Source organism: Calypte anna, chromosome 2 (genome assembly GCF_003957555.1).
Source record: "Calypte anna isolate BGI_N300 chromosome 2, bCalAnn1_v1.p, whole genome shotgun sequence".
Classification (NCBI taxonomy): Eukaryota; Metazoa; Chordata; class Aves; order Apodiformes; family Trochilidae; genus Calypte; species Calypte anna.
In genome coordinates, this window is record NC_044245.1 from 109,019,434 (window position 1) to 109,037,762 (window position 18,329).

Consider the following 18,329-nt stretch of genomic DNA (forward strand, 5'->3'; position numbering starts at 1 on the left):
ATAGCAGTCAGAGAAAATGTCTTCTGGATTTAAAAACAGTAATTTACTTATAAAACAAAGCCAGAAAAATCCCTCTTCTCCCAATACCCCTACCTCATCTCTCTGTCTGTTGGCTTAAATAGCAAGTGATTCTCTACCAAGGAATGCATTAGTTGCTTTTCTTCCTATGGTTTTCCTTAATGGCAGAACACATTACAGAATGGTCTACTTCAGCTCTGCATCCCAGTCCTTTATCTGCTTTCTCCCTCCAAGCCTTACTCTGTTGAAAGCATCATACATGCCTGCACAAGAACTACACCTGTGCCTTTATCTAAAATGTGTTTGCACCTGGGGGCCGGGTATGTCACTTCAGCAGGAGAGTGCTGCTGCCCCAGACAAGTGTACACAACCCATTCCCTGCACAGTTTTTAGTGGGAGAGATTGGATCTCCTCATATTCTAGAGTGTATTTCCTCCTCATCTTAGCAGATGGGCTGTAATTTGCTGAGGAAAGACCCTAATGCATTAGCACTAAACCAAAGTCTGGGTTCCCTTGCTGATGCAGATCCTGCCTAATTTTTTTTTGAAACTTTGCTGTTTCGTTGCCCTGCTTTGCCCTCAGTGGTGTTTTTTCTCTTGCTGTCATGAATACATTCTATATCTTGCAGCATTTTGCAGGTTAATCCCTCAGTAACAGCAGGTTTGTCTTTCCCAATCCCCAGGTGAACTATAGTCCCAATTCCCAGTCCCCAGGTAACTCCAGCATTCCTAATTTCTTGGTAATGAGTTCATCATCAGTTCAGCTTAGATTATTATTTTTTTAGGTCTCTTTTTCAGAGTGTCTCAAGTATACAGTGGCAAAGTGGAAAAAAAGGATTACATTAATTTTCAGGATTGGTGATATTTATAAATGATAATACTTTAAAAATAGTAAAATAAATACTCAATGCTTTCTTTGCCTCAGTCTTCATTAGTCAGATCAGCCAACCCCAAGGTATTCAGTCCCTTGAGCTGGTAGATGAGGACAGAGAGCAGCACAACCCTCCCAAAATCCAGGAGGAAGCAGTTAATGACCTGCTACGGCACCTGGACACCACAAGTCCATGGGGCTGGACTGGATTCACCCAAGAGTACTGAGAGGTCTGGCAGAGGCACCAAGCCTCTATCTATCATCATCTACCAGTCGTGGTTTACAGGGGAGATCCCAGATGACTGGAGGCTTGACAACGTGAGGCCCCTCTACTAGAGGGGCTGGAAGGAGGATCCAGGGAACTACAGACCTGTCAGCCTGACCTCAGTGCCCAGAAAAATTATGGAGGGGTTCATATGGAGTGCACTTATGTGGCAAGTGCAGGACAGCCAGGGGATCAGGCCCAGCCAGCATGGGTTCAGGAAAGGCAGGTCCTGCCTGACCAACCTGGTCTTGTTCTGTGAGCACATGACCTACCCAGTGAATGAGGGAGAGGCTGTGGATGTTGTTTACCTGAACTTTAGTAAAGCCTTTGGCACTGTGGGATGCTCCCACAGCATCCTCCTAGAGAAGCTGGTGGCTCATGGCATAGACAGGTGTACTCTTAGTTGGATTAGAAACTGGCTGTATGGCAGGGCCCAGAAAATTGTGGTCTACAGAGTTAAATCCAGTTGGTAAGCAGTCACCAGTGGTGTTCCCCAGGGCTCAGTTTTGGGGCGGTTCCTGTTCAGTATCTTCATTAATGTTCTAGATGAGGGATTAGTGCTTCCTCAGTAAGTTTGCAGATGACACCAAGTTGGCTGGGAGTGTCAATGTGCATGAGGACAGGAAGGCTCTGATGAGAGACCTGGATAAGCTGCACTAGTGGACCAAGGTCAATAAAACAAGGTTCAACAAGGCCAAATGCTGCACTTTGGGTCACAACAACCTCATGCAAAATTACAGACTTGGAGAGGAGTTGCTGGAAAGCTGCCAAGCAGAAAAGGACCTGGGGATGCTGGTTGATACCTGGCTGAATATGAGCCAGCAGTGTGCCCAGGTGGCCAAGAAGGCCAACAGCATCCTGGCCTGTATCAGGAATAGTGAGTGCAGCCAGCAGGAGAAGGGGAGTGATCATAACCCCTCTACTCAGCACTGGTGAGGCCTCACCTTGAGTGCTGTGTTCAGTTCTGGGCCCCTCACTACAAGAAAGACACTGAGTTGCTGGAGGAAGTTCAGAGAAGGGCAACCAAGCTGGTGAAGGGTCTGGAGATCAAGCCCTGTGAGGAGAGATGGAGGGAACTGGGTATGTTTTGTTTGGAGAAGAGGAGGCTGAAAGGAGACCTTATTGTTCTCTACAACTACTTGAAAGGGGGTTGTAAGGAGTTGTGTGCTGGCCTCTTCTCTCAAGTGAATAACGATAGGACTAGAGGAAATGCATTAGGGGAGGTTTAGACAAGATCTGAGAAAGAAATTCTTTATTGAGAGAGTAGTCAGGCATTGGAATGGGCTGCCCAGGGAGGTGGTGGAGTCACCATCCCTGCAAGTATTTAAAAACTGTGTAGATGAGGCACTTCGGGGCATGCTCTAGCGGGTGATACAGATATTGATACATACATTTTATTTGAGAGGAGGATGTTGATGGTTGGATGCAGTGATCTTAGAGGACTCTCTTCTTCAAGAAGGGGATGCATAGAAATGCAGCTCACACATCCTGAACAAATGATCCTTGACCAAAGTCTTGTGCTTGAATATTATGAATAACTTTTATTTGTGTTCAGTTGATATTCCCAGTAAGTGTTTGAAAGCAAGCTTGAAGTCTTGCTTCCTAGCTCTAATTTGATAGGTATCTACTGTATCCAACATGGCAAAGAGATCATGTCCTATTTTTCATGGCAACCATTTGTCTTTAGAGAGGCCACATTTTCCTTTATATCTATTTTTCTATTATACGTAATTTAATCCTCCTAAATGAAAAAGTAAGAAAAAAAATCTGGACAGCACTGTAAGTGGTCATATCTCATAGATCTCCTGAGAGCATTGTAGGCTGTCAGATGAATTCTGTGTAGAATGATTCAGAATGCAAGTATAGAGTTTAGTCTCGATAAAAAGCATTCTCCAGAGGGCTGATTATTGTAGTATTGCGTTGAAGAGGTTTCTATCAGGTTCATGTCATGGTGGCAGGTGTTAATTATTTTTTCACAATTCAGAGTCATGGTGTAGTTTCAACCATGTCGCTTCCCAAGCTTATCTTTTGCTTAATTCAGTACAAGGCTAAAGTATTAACACTGATAACGATGATTACTATTATTGTTGTTGTTATTATATTTTGGTCTTGATTTTTATGAGGTTTTGAGTCTTACAGCACAAATATAAATTCAGTTGGGTTCCTTGGATTTAGAGGCTCCCTTTTCCCTGTTACGGTTCTGTTTTAAAGCTCATTGTTAAGTCTCTGCTTATGTAAGAGAGATGTTGTATCTCCTATTGTAATTTACAATGTGGGTGATCAGTCTGTAATCTTTTGTAATTTTTAATTACAAATTGCTCATTTGTAATCCTGACATGTGTGGGTGCTGGGGAGAACCTAGCACTCATGATGTGACTGCTGTAAGAGCACTGAGACCTCAGATAGTACATAAAGCAATTGGTTATATGGTCTTACAGTAGAAGAGTAGAAGAGGTGTCTAGTTATGAAACCCAGAGCCATGTAGGTCTTCACATAAAGCAAAAATGTAGGAAAGCTTTTGCTCTAGACTGCTCTGGTTCGGTTCGTACAGAAGTTGGGTGAATTGCAGCTGTTTGATCTATCGGTTGTTCAGCTCAGGTTTCCAAAGCAATTGCTTGAAATGCAATTGGGTTTGCAAATGCAATTTCTACTCTAGCAGCTACTATGTCTGCTGCTGCTTTTTGAAAAGGCACCTACTCCCCTAGCAGCTGGTTTTCATAAAGTCTGGCTCTTCAGTCTACAGGCACACCTGAATAGTTTGAGGCATATGGATTAAGGGTCAAAGAGAGCACCTCTCATCATGGGAGATGGGGATGGACATGGCTGTGTGATCTGAGCCAGAAATAAATGGTCTAAATAAATCTTCTACTGCTTTCCTTATTTGGGGATCCTATTCCAGGAGATTTCACAGTCCCAAGGTAACTGGGCACAGTGGCTCTTGTCTTTCCCAGTTTATGCATTTGTACAAGCTGTACATACTGAGAAGCACTAGTCCAAGTCACAGGAAAACTTCTGAAATAGTCACATAAGGTTTACCATTTCCATCAAAAGTAAAGGTAGCAAGAGGGGAGCCACCACTCTTCTTCAGAGCTGCAGAGTAGGTTCCCACTCCCTGTGGTTAGAGGCTTTCCTTTTATATGCATGAAAGGATAGCATGTGTGTGACCTGTAAAATCTGCATGAGTTGGCTTTCTAATAGATGTTTCTTGTAAATGCTGAATACCTAGAGCCTATGGAATGGGTGCATTCCAGGGCAGGTCACCAACACGTGAGGAAGTTCAGAAAAGGTGGGTTAAGGAACACAGCTCACTGGGGCTAAACAAGTTTCACTTCTCTCACCCTGGAAGGCAGGGCCATGTTCTCACAGCTGTCAGCTTTTCTCTGTGAAAATCCTGTTCTCTGCAAGCCTTGCACTCTTGCAGACCATTGCAGAAGTTGTGATTTTTAGATACTAATAAAAAAGCTGTTTTGACATGGTGTATCTACTGCATGTAGTGTAAGGGTGCTGTTCCCCTCAAGGCACCATAAGGTGCCACACTACCTTTGTCCTGACTCAAGTGTGTGGCTTCTAACTTCAAATAGCACCTGGATGACAGCTTGCTGGAGGCTGGAATTTGGCTGTTTCTGTATGTGATAAACAGATTAATATTTCCATTGTATCAGCAGGTCTTAGGAACCATATTCTCCTATTCTTGCCCTTTAGAAACAGGAATATTTTATTGCCAGAAAGGGAATTTTCCTAATGCATAAGCTGCTCTGAATTATTCTTAGAAAACCTAAATTATAGCCTCCCTTTTTAATTTTGCCTCAAATTGGAAAAGATAGCAGTATCAATTTGTTAAATTTTCTTGTTCAAGCATTGAAAGGCAAAGTATGTGCAAGCCTTTGGTTGTATTTTCTGGATACTTCTAAAAATCACTATTTTTATAGCCTTTGAACTCCAGTCAGGCATTGGTATGATATTTTGGGCAAGTAGTATATCTGACCTGAAAAAGGAGGCTGATTTTAACTTTTAAAGCAGATGATAGCAAAAGTGTCTTGTCCATTTAGTGTTCTAAACCCAGAGTGAAGATTATGTGAAAACTAGCAGACGGGTTCAGAAATCCTTGGACAATGTGGAAATGGGAGGACATTAGGATGCTGTGGTAGAGCATCCAACTGTTGAGCATTTTACTGTCTAGCTACTCAAAATTTTCACTAACCAGAATAGTTAACACTCAGTGATGTTGAAAACTGGTACTTTTTCTGGTGAAATATCAGTACCGTGTACACGCTGAGGAAAAGCCAAGTAAATACATGTTATTGTAATAATACAAGATGCTGCTTTTCTCACATTATTACTCATTTTTTTTATTTATTTGCATGAAGATTAGAAGTTTGTATTTAGGCTGCTGTGAGCACTGTGGGGTGGCAAGATTACATGAGAAATGCTTTCTGCTGAAGAATGTTTCTGGGGTCTTTTTCACCCTGCAGGAGAGCCACACAGAAGAACATGAAGGTGAGGAGCAAGTCCTTGAACAGCCTCAGCAGCAGGAGGAGTACTGACTCACCCAGCGTCTCTGACAATTTTCGTTTTGTGTGAGAACTTTCTTCTGGAGAATGGAACATGTGTGGCCTCAAACTTGAAATCAGTTCACTCCCAGTCTGCCATTAACATTATGTACCATAGTGAGTGCCAGCCAACCACTGCATTCTGTACCCATATTTTGCCAAGATGCATTTGCAGACGTCTTCTTTCAGTGTATCTTCCCAAGAGGTTGTAGGGCTACATCACCTACTGTACATCACTGCAACTTCACCACTTGGCTGCTTGAGATTTGTTCTGCTCTTTTTAAAAAAAAAATATTTATTTTTTTTTCTTTTTTTTGTCTTAAGTATGATACACTTGTAACTTGTTCTAACATATTTATATTGGCATTTTGTGTGGCAAGAAGTACCATACCACTAGCTGTGTCTCTCACTTTGTGGTGCTTTTGCATTTTCTTGTGCATCTCTGCCTTGGGGCATAAATTCGGTCTAATTGGAATAAAGGGATACAGTGGAAGTCATACTCAAGCCATAACAATGAGGTGTGTTGTGAAGGAAAATGCTCATGTTGCTCATGTTTATTCCTTTCCTGCTTTCACTAAGTGGAAGGCAAAGCATCTGTTTCACTAGGAGATTTAAACCCTGTGTTAGAAAGCTTGTTAGAAAGCCGCATGGTATGGTTTTTGGCCCATTTCTGGAGAAACAGACATTCAGTTACATTTTTTGAAAACCTTTCCAGTTTTCTGACTAGTCACAGACATTTCCTAGCTTTTCTTCCTTCCTGAGGAATTCAGTCCCAGCCTCCAGCTTCCTCGCTGCCTCCACAGAGCTCAGTGCTGGAGGAGAAAAATCTCCTTGATGCAAGTGTGGCTGCAGGACAAGACCTCTGCTATTATACTTGGCCTCCAACCCCTCAGAAGAAGACAAAGCAGGCCAGCCATTTCTTTTTGCTATCCTTCCCCCCTCTGCTTCCATAGAAGTATGGAAGACAGAAAATTATCTTGCTACTGCAAGGCATGGGGTAAAAAATAGCAACAACACAAGCCCTGAACCGCTCTGAACTCCCTTTAAGTGGGTGGTGGACAACTCGTGGGTGTTGAGGCTGCTTCAGAAGCATGGAGAGGCAATGAGGAGTCATTCTGGAGCCAGAGCACACACCAGGGGGGGACCAGCTGACTGAGGGGCACAGAGCTGGTTCTGTGCCTGGCTGACCTTCCTCTTGCAAGGCCAGCATGGTGCAGAACCACACCTGCCCTGGACATGTCTGCAGTGAGGGCGTTCCCTTCCAGTGCAGTCCCATCACCCTGTTCTAAATGGTGTTATTTTATAAACAGCTGTATCTTGACATATACAAAGCATTCCTTATTTTTCTCATAAAACTGTGCAGGAGTCTCATGCTTGGTATTTTTGGTCTCTCACTTTTGATGTTCTTAAATGTGGGTTGTTACATGGCTTTGGCAGGTACATGGAAGTCCCATCTCAATTCAGCAGTCACTGAAAAACTCAGAAGCCTCTTGAACAGCTAAATCATCTTAGACCTTTATGGACTCCCAGAGCCTAAATTGTCAGCTTATGCTTCCATAGAAAGGGTTTTGATTAATCACCCCCAACACACACACAGACACACAGACACACAGACACACAGACACACAGACACACAGACACACAGACACACAGACACACAGACACACAGACACACAGACACACAGACACACAGACACACACACACACACACAGACACACACACACACAGACACACACAGACACACACAGACACACAGACACACACACACACACACACACACACACACATGTGTAATTTTCTGTTCCTAATTGATCTTTTGCAGCTAAGTGGCTCTTAGTTAAATGTGAGATCCCTGCCATTGTGTTGCACCACAGACAATATATACAAAATACTGTTAAGGATTAGAACAGATATTTCTCATTCCTTGATCACTCTCCCCCTGCTCAGCAGAAGAGTTTCTGGCCCCTGTGGGCTGAAGGTTTTCCATCCCTGCCTCCAGCATTAACATCACTTCTTACCTGATGATGAAGTGAAAGTGCTGCAACCAGTGGGCCAGCGCTTTCCGTTCCCTTTTAGATTGGTTACAAATAAGGTCTGGTTTATACAAATGTGTATACCCCAAAATGAGTATTTCTGAGAATTGCCACAAATGGAGGAATTGTCATTTTTGTTGTATTTGTGTTTATTAGAACATATGTACTTATTACAATTGTCATTGTAATAAACAGTAGTTCTTCATAATACTGTTGCACCGAAGAGCAGTTACTAATTTTTTCCAGTCTCCAGAATGTCCTTTAACCTGCATGGGATTTCTGATGGGGTAAGGAGTTTGGGATCAGGCTATCAACTTAATTTCTTCAGTACCAGTCTCTGCTTGCTGCAATCCATCCTTCTGCTTATACTAGAGCAGATGCATTAAGAGCACTTCCAAGAGAAAATGCTTTTCTAAAGGTGCAAACAGTTGGGTTGCTGAGTTCCCTGGAGGGTTCGTAGCCAGGCTGTTGTGCCTCTCTCCTTCTCTCTCTTTGAAGCATACTTAAGTATTAAAAAAAAAAAAATGCTGAACTTAGTTTCCTGAAAATTCCTTACATCCTATATCTGGTCTGAGGACCACAGCCCTCTCGTTGTCTGTATCAAGGGGGAAGTGACTGACATAGGGAGCCAGGGCAGTAAAGTACCTCATAAGCACTAGAAACTGGGCTGTGCTGAGGGGAGAGTGATGCTCTGAAAGGGGAAAGAGTTGTCCTTCTCCCCCACCCCTTGTGAGTTACCCATTCTTCCGTTATGGTTTTAATATGCATTTGTAATTACCTTTACTAAATAGCACACCATAAAGCTTTGGTTATATATTAAATGTAAACTGAAAGGAATGTAAACATATGTATTGTTAATTATAAATAGATAAGTAATGACATAATAGAAACAAAAAGTCTTATTCAGATGTATCAGTCATTTTACATTATCCACAGATTGTCGCATGGTAGAGTAGATTTTTGTCTGAATATGTGAATAACTTGACTTGCGTTTATCTTTTTACATATTTAATAAAAAAATATATGTTAAAATCTGTCTAACTCTAGAGACTATTCGGAACATTCTAAAATAACACTTTTTCTGGTTAAAGATGTATTTTTATTTCATTAGTGATTGCATATGGGATTAGGAAGGAAAAGGCAACAGCTTTAAAAAAAAAAAAAAGTTAACTTACTCTGTGTGTGTAAATTGTATCTGCTTCCCCAAGGGCTCAGCAAATACATCACATTCTACAAATCAAAAAAGAGAAGGCATATGTGTATGTGCAGGTAAACAGAACATTCTCCTTTATGGTGAATGCTTCTTGATTTCAGAGTACTAAATCTCATTTGATGTACAGCAAAAGCAAAACTCATGACAGCCAGGAGGTGAAGAGAGAATTATAGCAAGGCCACTAAAGCTCCTGGTCGACTTCCCTTGCAATGGCAAGGATGAATCTTCAGCACAATACCTAAAAGCTACCCATGGTTTGGGTTAAAATGCTAGAGTTTGGGAAGAAAAGGGTAAAACTTCATTATAATTCTCATAGCTCTGACCTTTTGCAGCATGAGCAACATTGCTGCAGTAATTTCTACTACATCCCCAGGGATTTGAGCCATGAGTGAGGACTTCTTTCTGCCATGGGTTGAAGCTACCTGGTTGTGTGTCAGCATGGGAAGATCAGCCTGGCTCCTCCTGCTGCCTCCAGGTACCCCCAGAGCTGGGGCTGAGCCATTGGCCAGCAACACCAAGAGAAGGTTTTTGGTAGAGGAGAGGATGAAGCTAGGACCAGAGGAGTCTGTTTCCAACCTGGGAGCCCTAGTTTAGTTGCTTTGCATAAGACAAGGGGGGAGACATGTCTTTGGGCTAGTGTGAATGCTCAACAGGATAAAAAAAAGAAGTGACACATTTTTCAGTTCCTAGAGGTGAAAATTTTGCTTCCTGCCATAATGTTACCCAAAAAGGTTTTCATTAGACTGTTACGTTATTTTCCTACCATTATCTCACTTTGCAAATTAAATCTGTGACCTTACCACCCTATGAACGAAGTATTTTTATTCCCATTCATTGAACCAGTTCCATCTAGGATGGCTAACAATTCAACATATACACTGTGAAATACAATATCTGGTTTTATACTTGGCTTTGTAGCCCTTGTAATGACAAGGTGCTTTAAAAAGGAAAGTTATTTGCCATGTCTTCATATATAAATTTTGAAAAAGCTCTTCAGACCTTAATTTCCTTTAAAAGTGATGCAGTGTTTCTTTTTAGAAAGGTACAAGTGCAAGCAGTTTGTGGCAGTTCAAGTTTCATAATTTCTTTTAATGAAATATTGGAAAATACTCCCATTACAGTGCATGAAATTGTACCACTTCGGTGACCATCATTTCCAGCTGTTTCATAAATAAGTGCAAGGCAAAAGGAAAAGGAAAGCCTGTCCAGGGTTCCCCTAGTACAACAACATTCAGTCCAGAGGTACTTTTCTTTATTGTATTCCAATCCTTTTCCCATCAGGAAACTCATTTCCCTTCAAATGCAGTCAGGGCTGTTGTTTTTAGCATTCCTTATAAAAAAAGAAGCAGCTGTCAGCCTTATTCTAAGTGCAATTAGGGAGGACACCTATGGATAACCCACACACCCTGGGCATCATGTGGGGCAGGGGCATGGCCACCCTGCTGATGGGGAGGAAGAAAGGAAGATGCCTCTTGTTGCTCCAGCTGCAGCCTGGGAGCTGGATGGCAGCAGTGCTGGAAGGTACAGGAGCCTCCCCCTTCCTACCTGGAGTCTGCAGAGCTCAGCAAAATCTCCATCCCAACACTGGCCAACATTGATCCATGTCCTCTGCCTAACTCAAGCCTTCAGCTGCTTAAACTGTGACCCTCAGTGTGCTCATCTGGTAGGTGGAAGAAGCATACGTAGAGACCATAAGTCGCTTTTCAACTTGGTGTTGTGTTCCTGCTTTGTGAAGAGGAAAAGCTGATGCACAGCCTCATCCCCCAGTACCTATGGCAACATCCACCACAAAAAATCAGTTCTCCTCATGTTGTGGTAAGTCAACTACTGTACCAGGCCATCCAAACATAAATTGAAGCTGCTCACAAAAATACGACTGGTCAGTGCTCAACTGGAAATATTAATAGGAGTTTCTGATGTAAGAGTATGCTAACTGGGGAAAAAAGCACAAGGGCAGTGCTACAGCCAGAAAAATGGTCTAAGAACTGAAAAAAGTGACTGTGAGGCCCAGCAGCTCAACCCTTCTGCCCTGCTTCTGGCAAGCGAGATGGCTAACTAGTTAATAAACATGCCAGTCAGTCTGCCATGTCTGCAAGAAATGTAATATAAAGCTTACCTTGGGGAAAATGGACAGATTGTTTCATTAGTGCTTCAAGGCCACAAAGTCCCTCTGGCTAGGGCAACATATGAAAAGAGATGAAACTCAAATTCTTACTCCTCCCTCCAAGGCACACAGAAAACCTACATATATTATAGATGAAGGGGGCAGTTTATGTTTGTGTGCAAACATGTAACATCAAAAAAACCCCAAAAACTTTTCTTGTCTCTGTTTTTTCCCATTTGTTTGTTTGTTTTGTCAATATCTAAACCCACAAGAATTTGTTTCAAGCATGGGGAAAGCTATTTGCTTAGCATTTCACACTCACAGATGAGGTTTGACTAACCAGTTTTCCAGTGAAATATGAGAATCTTCAAAGGTTTGCTGGCCAAATTTATTCTCATGTGATTATCGTTGTAGGGTGTACTCCTTGTTGCTACCCAAATATCAACAATGCACTTGTTACTGCCTAGAAAATCAGTATAAAGGCCAGTAAGGAAGATTCAGATTCAGCTATCTGAATTCCTGACAGATACTGAGAGTCATCTTAATGCTGGGGAGGAAAAAAAAATCATAGATTTCAAAAACATTTTACCACAGTTTTCTGAGCTCCTTCTCTTTTCTTCACACACCCATGCAGAATGTACATAAGCCCTTCAGGAGTTTTTATGGAAGAAATGAAAGAAAACAAATATGGAAAAAGGAAGCAGGCACGGGTGTCTGTGGGGAAATGACATACAAGGAGGGTTTGCATTGCTGAGGTCCCACTGGTGACTAAGCTGGGCAAAACCAGTGCTGGTTGTAAGCCATGAAGGATGCCATGTAACCTGGCAGGGGTTTATCCAGGACTTCGGACACAGTGGTGAAGAGGAGGAAGACAAAAGCTTCAGAGATAGCAGTAATATGGCATTAGTGAAGAGAAGAAATATTAGCAACAGAACAGCTTGGTAAACACTTCTCTGCTGGACGGGAATCTTCCTCTGAGATGAAGCATCTTGCTGCATAGCTCATTGTCGCAGTGGTTCAGATATCAGGACTATTCTATTCTTTGGTTATTTTAATCACATCAATTCCAACTGTTTATCGTATCAGGAGAGCTGCAAATCTCCACATCAAGTGCTACAGTCTGATCATAGTGCAGGTGTTCACTCTTGGACACGTTTCTTCAGAGAAAAGATGTAAATGTTCAAGTGCTCGCTCAGCTGCCTCCCCTAAAGAGAAATCACAGACATTAGCAAACAGTTTTGTACATGCTCCATAATTTACTGACTCTTTCCTCCTCTCTCCTCACTTAATTTAAGACAGTTAAATGTGCCTATTTTACCTCCTGATCAGACTGGGGAGGGCCCAACCACAGTGCTTGTGTACTCAGGGACCTATGAGGACCTGCGAGAATTCAAGCAAGAGAGCTGTGGTCTTTACGTTCCTCTTCCAGCACACTGATGGGAAGTTAAACCACTACAGACCAGCTTCACAGACGACATAAATTGTGATGGAGCTGGGCCCCTTAGGTCACCAGTGAATTTTGACCTTCACCAACTGGTGAAGGTCAATGGTGCTGTGTTAAAACCCTACCACAATGCCAATGTTTATTGACAAGGAAGACTCTTCTCAAGTCAAGAAGAAGCATCCCTGCATCCCAGCTGTGTATCTTAAATAAAAGACCACTGACCAAGTCTTTGTGAAATGAGATCTTTGCCATGCAAGATGTTTTACCTGAAAGCAAACTCTCACTAAGACACTTAGCTAAGGATTATTTGATAATGGTCTTTAGAAGAAAAGGGCATTAACTGAGAACAAATTACTTTATGCAGTAATTCAGATGACAATAAATGACAAAACTGGTATCTAGCACACACAAAAATACACTGATAAGACTGAATAAACTGGAAAACCATGTCTCCAGCTTGGAAGATGCTAACAAGGGGCCAAAACAAGATTAGAAATTGGGACAGATATTTTGCTTGCAGATTCAAAGCAAAATCAATTTATGAATTCTATTCATTTCACTTTTCGTTTTAACAACTTTTTTTTTTTTTCCCCAGTCAAGTAACCTGAGGAATTAAAAAGGAAAAAGGGGTGGGGGAACTCATGGTACATAAAACCAGTCCAGAAACACTCTGATTGTGATCAGTTTAAAGCCAAAACCCATTGGCCACACTGGACTCATTCAAGCCACCGAAGTTGCTGCCCATACAGAAAGGCACAACCTGCTGTAAACTGACTTTTAAAAAATTTATGCCAAACAAAACAACACACAGCAAAACCCCAAGAACTGAACATTCAGACTCCTGGACATTGCCCCCGCTGGGGAGCACAGAACCCATTGCTAGAGCCCCATCTTCCTCCCCACTCCGTGCAGCTCTCCCGTGGCTGCTTCAGAGGTGGCAGCTCACCACGCAGACCCCGTAGTGCACATGGGCAGCCGTGACCAGCCCGGTGAAGAGGACGAGCACCACTTCTTCTGTCCAGCCCAGCAGCCCAGAGATGGCTGCGTAGACCACCAGGGCCAGCGGGAAGAGGAACCAGTGGAAAAGCTCCGGCTGGGTGCTGCTCATCTGGCAGATGATCACCTTGCACTGTCAGAGTAGAAAGGCATCAGGTGAGAAACACTGGGGCTAGGCAAAAAAAAAAAAGCTTCAACTCTCTGGTTTGCTCTTGAGGGGAAAACAAATTTCTAGTGGAGTTTCTAGGGTTTGTTTCTGGTGTGAAGACTACTACAGATATAGCTTTGTGCCTTATTGTCTGTGCCTCTGAAAGGACTTTATTACGAGTAATTTAAAATGTGCACTTCTCTCCTGAGACAGTGTTTTGACACGCTCTGCTTTAGGAGCTGAAGCACATGTTTGCAAAAGGGAAGTCTGACACCTCCTGCTTTCACACCGGCTCAGAAAGTTGTGATCCTAAAATCAAATGTGCCACCACTTAATCACTGGGAGAGCACACTGGTATTTTAATCACATGGTGTGACAGAAATATATTCTGATTCATTCTTTAAAAGGGAGGGAAGGTTATATATGCCACTTTTAAATCCTGTTTTTCATTTCCAGTGCTCCTTCATGTACTGAAACACCATTTCCTTGGCTCAATGATAGTGGTGGACTCCCTGGAGATGTAGCTGGGGGCCCAGAAAGGGATCTCCTCAGAAAGGCAGAAAAAAAGATTTATGTATGGTGATGGTGCATGGTTTAACTGAAAGGAATTAGCTTAGTTTTACTGAGTTCTTGAAACACAATGAGTTGAAGTTCAGATTTTTAAAGCCAGTTAAGTGTGCCTGTTTTACCTGGTTTAGGCTTCTTAAGACATTTGTTTCATACACATTATTCTCTTTTTTTTAAAAAAAAAAGGAAGGCACATCTGAAATTATTGTAAGTTTCCATCAAAATTTCATAGCAATAAAAACCAGATTTTATGAATCCTGAAAACAGTAGAAGAATGAAAAATTAATTCCCTGTGCAGTGCCCAGAATCCTATGGCAGCTGCAGCAGGAGTCTGACCATAGAGAAGAAAATACTGGCTTTACTGCCAGTGCTGTGGGAGCTGAAGAATGCCAAAGTAAACCATGAAAAAACAGTTAACTTTAAATAATGTGAGAAGTTAACGTTTGTACCTAGTGTAAATATTTTGCTTACAATGCCGCTATCAGGATTGATCAGGATTTTTTTGAATAACACTGGTTTTATGAGTCCTTTGGGAAGCATTCCAGGGGGCATCAGAAGTTGCTAAAGCAATCTCTACACTATAGTTTTCCTGGCTGAAAAATTGCACCTGCCCAGAGATTGGATTGCACACACTTTCAAAGCATTATTACACCATGTTAAGAACAGTGCTCTATTTTTCATAAAGATTACTTATTAATATTTGAAGCAATTCACCTTCAGTGTATCACAGGACTGCAAAATGGACTGGACTATGCTCTGCTCTGCTCTCTCAACTCTTTATTCCCCCTCATCCTGAAGCACTGACTGAGACTACAAGTGAGGTAAAACCAGTGTTAGGAGATGAAAGACCTGGAATCTGGAGAGGCACTGAAAAGAAAAGGTTAAGCTATGGCACCATAGCTTTTCCATCCCCCTCACTCACACCTTGAAATTATACCCTAGTCCCTCCGAACTTAAACCTCCAGCAGCTGTGGTCTGCACCCCTAGAGAGGTCCTTAGGGTGCTCTCTCTTACCCTCTCCCCTGGAAGGTTCCTTATGAAGCATCTCCTGAGCCTGAGCTGCTCCAGCTCATCAGTTGGCCACCACATGGGCTACTGAGCTCCTGCTGTGATGATGGCTGAAGGTTCCCTCCTCAGGACTTGCCCATCCTGTCAAACTGGGAGCTGTGATAGCTGTGCTCCATGGCTCTTTGCTCAGCCCTGGATACCTCCGAGCCTTACAAGCAAATCTCAAAGCAGGGTCTGAACCTCCCTCCAAGAGGAGTGGTCAACCCATGGGCAGCCCTGCTCCCAGCTGGGGGGACTGGGGAACAAAGTCTTCCTCTCAGGTGAACTTTTTTAGAACTTTCCTTTTTAGGACTTTCCTTTTTTCCTTTTTAGGACTTTTCTTTTTTAGGTGTTGAAGACCTTTTTTCCCTTAGTTTAGCCTAAACTGATGGAAATGCTGCTCTTTCTGCCCTTTCCTGGGAGGCTGTCACCTCCCCTACTCGTCCTGACATTGCATGTCTGCAAGGCCAGGTCTCAGACCAGGCATTTGAACCAAAGGATCTGCTGAGCAACTAAATACATTGTCAAAGGCATAAGATGTTCAAGATTCTGGCAGGTAGAGAAACATGGGCTGCAATTTGTTGTCTACAAAACATTGTGGAAAGCCAGTGTGTCAGAGTATCAAGTAGAAGAAAAGTATGCCATGACAAAGCTTTGATGCTGGAGGAAACGTATGTATATAGGGGACCAGAGGAGGTGAAAGGAAAAACAAACTTGTTTTTCACTTTTAAAATGTTATAAATTCCAACAAATACCCATGCATTTTTAATGCTTGCTTTTAAAATGTGAATAATTTCCACTAACATACATGCACTTTTAATTTATGTGAAGCTCTAACACTGCAGTAGATGTTGCAGTAAAATCAACACCAAGAAGAATATGCATTGCACTCAACATCTAATAAGCTGTAGTCTTACAAGAAAACTTCTGGTTTGCCATACTATAAGCATCCTGCCACAATTATTCTCATTTGGTTGAGATGTATGTGCAGAACCTACCATCTGCTAAAGTCTGAAAGCCCTTTCCCACTGCTATGAAATAATTCTATTTCTCATTTAGGAGTCTACTCTGTTCTCTTAGGGAAAAAGGGGTAGATCAGATAATGAAAAATGCATACAATAGAACTTAAAATAACCTAAATGTTGTGAGATTAAGTCCTTAAGATGGAACTTTTTGATTCATGAACTCTCAGAAACATACATTTGTAGGATAAATCTAACAAGCATTACAATTATGATTCTGAATACAAATTCATAGAGGGGTTATGCTCTCTCTTTTAAAATCCCACATTTTGAAAGATTTCTCTCATAATGCAAGGTGCTTCAAGCATTTCTGCTTTTTTAATTGGATGTAGCAATGCTCAGTTACATGATTTTTAGATGGTGTTGGAGACTATTTTCCTAGAATGGCACTAGTCACTATCCTGTAGGGTATTTTAGCATTAAATGGAGGAATACCTTTCAACTCATCTGCTGCTCCTTCACCTCTCTCCTGGCAAGAAGAGAAGCAAAGAGCCTCCTCTGGCTAATAAAGCCCTGGGTTAACTGTAGTGTTCAGCATTACTGTCTGGCTGCCCTTGTTCCTGCTCCACTGAGGTTTATGTTGCCTCAAGGGCATTTTTCTCACAGGAAATTGGTCGGAATGATGTGATGCAGGAGAAACTAACCTGTGGGCAGAGAGCCATCGCAAGGCTCCTTCACTTCTTTATGTCTTCCCCTAAAGAACTCTTACCCTGAACAGTAGTGGGAAAATGCTGAAATGCTGGGGTGTAGGATACAGGACACAACATGATGGGCACAACAGCAGGTTAAGGCTATGAGCCCTCTACTCTTGCTGGTAAATCAATGTTTTTGTTGAGCTTCCTTTTATTTTAGTCCCCAGTTCAGCCTATGTGATGGAGAATGTTTGTTCTATTTCTGGAAGTCGTCCCCCACCAAGCTGTTCATTGACACCTCAGAAAAAAAATAAAAAGATACTTTAAAATATTATGCTGTGGTGGAGTAGGTATTGTGGTCCTGTAAGTGTTCAGACAACTGCTGTGATGAATTTTATACAAAAGCAGGTAGCACTGAGGTAGAGGAGCAGTGTGATTCTGCTGAGTTTTAACTACAGTTTCTGTTCCCTTCTGTTCATTCACATAAAAATACAAAGGTGTATTGATCTGTAAATAATACCACCACCACAAACATACTTACAATAACGTTCGAGAAAGCAACTCCGACCATCCATAAAAACAATCTTGGTTGCTTTGCTAATATGTTGCCTGGAGATAAAACCACCCAGACTGTAAGAAGAATGAACAGCAACAGAGGTGACACAAGAGGTAGGAGTCCTTCATACAATGAATCATTCTTCAGTGTTTTATTTAAATATGCCCTGTAAATAAATTAGAAATTTTATGGAGTAAGAAAGTTTATCCATTCTGTCCCAGCACAGTAACTTTAAATTCTAGCCTAAACTCAGCCCAAGAATTCATCTTGCAAGAACTACCTGTGCAAATGTGCTAGACACCCAGGCATTTAACAAGAAATTGTGGGACACCCAAGTAACTTTTATTTCTGGGATAAATTGTGCAATTTTATTTACATAGATTGCAATCAGCTTCACCATCTCATCATTACACATCAAATGAGCCTTAGTAGCTCTGTTGTTGTAATTATTATCCAACACACCTGTATGCAGGCTTGTGGTGAATTGAAAATATCTATTTTTTTAGAGGATGAAACTTCTGACATGAGGCATGAAATTACTTTAGCCCACATGGCCTCTGCCTTTTTGGTGGCAACACGATCAAGCACATGGCTGGAGGGCACTGCTGTTGTCCAGCTCTAGAGATGATGCCCCTAGATAATCCAACATGTTGCCAAAGGGGAGGCTTTTTTTGTTTGTTTGCTAAGTAGAGTGCAGGAAAAATAATAATGCATTGTGTTTTCTTGGCAATTTTAAGTTGTCTTTTAAAGGTAGTGCTATTAAAGGTAGTAAATAACTATTTCTTCTTGGGTCAGAAAAAGGTGACTGTCAGATGAAGAGCTTTTCATGCTACCTTGCTTCTGTCTCACTCAGGCAAAACTCA

At 41.9% G+C, this 18,329-nt stretch overlaps 2 protein-coding genes across 2 annotated transcripts in view; one reads left to right on the top strand and one right to left on the bottom strand.

Moving 5' to 3' along the window:
- MAPRE2 (microtubule associated protein RP/EB family member 2) overlaps window positions 1-8,262 on the top strand; it is a 61,194-nt gene extending 52,932 nt beyond the window's left edge. Inside the window, exon 7 of the mRNA XM_030444199.1 lies at window positions 5,626-8,262. Coding sequence (XP_030300059.1) covers window positions 5,626-5,697 — 72 coding nt within the window. The 3' untranslated portion in view covers window positions 5,698-8,262. The remainder of the gene's footprint in view (window positions 1-5,625) is intronic.
- A 3,921-nt stretch (window positions 8,263-12,183) lies between these two features.
- Window positions 12,184-18,329, bottom strand: part of LOC103531876 (ethanolaminephosphotransferase 1) — a 38,212-nt gene continuing 32,066 nt past the window's right edge. The window contains exons 7-9 of the mRNA XM_008497568.2: window positions 17,452-17,632; window positions 13,445-13,627; window positions 12,184-12,259 (exon numbers count right to left, since the gene is read on the bottom strand). Coding sequence (XP_008495790.1) covers window positions 12,194-12,259; window positions 13,445-13,627; window positions 17,452-17,632 — 430 coding nt within the window. The 3' untranslated portion in view covers window positions 12,184-12,193. The remainder of the gene's footprint in view (window positions 12,260-13,444; window positions 13,628-17,451; window positions 17,633-18,329) is intronic.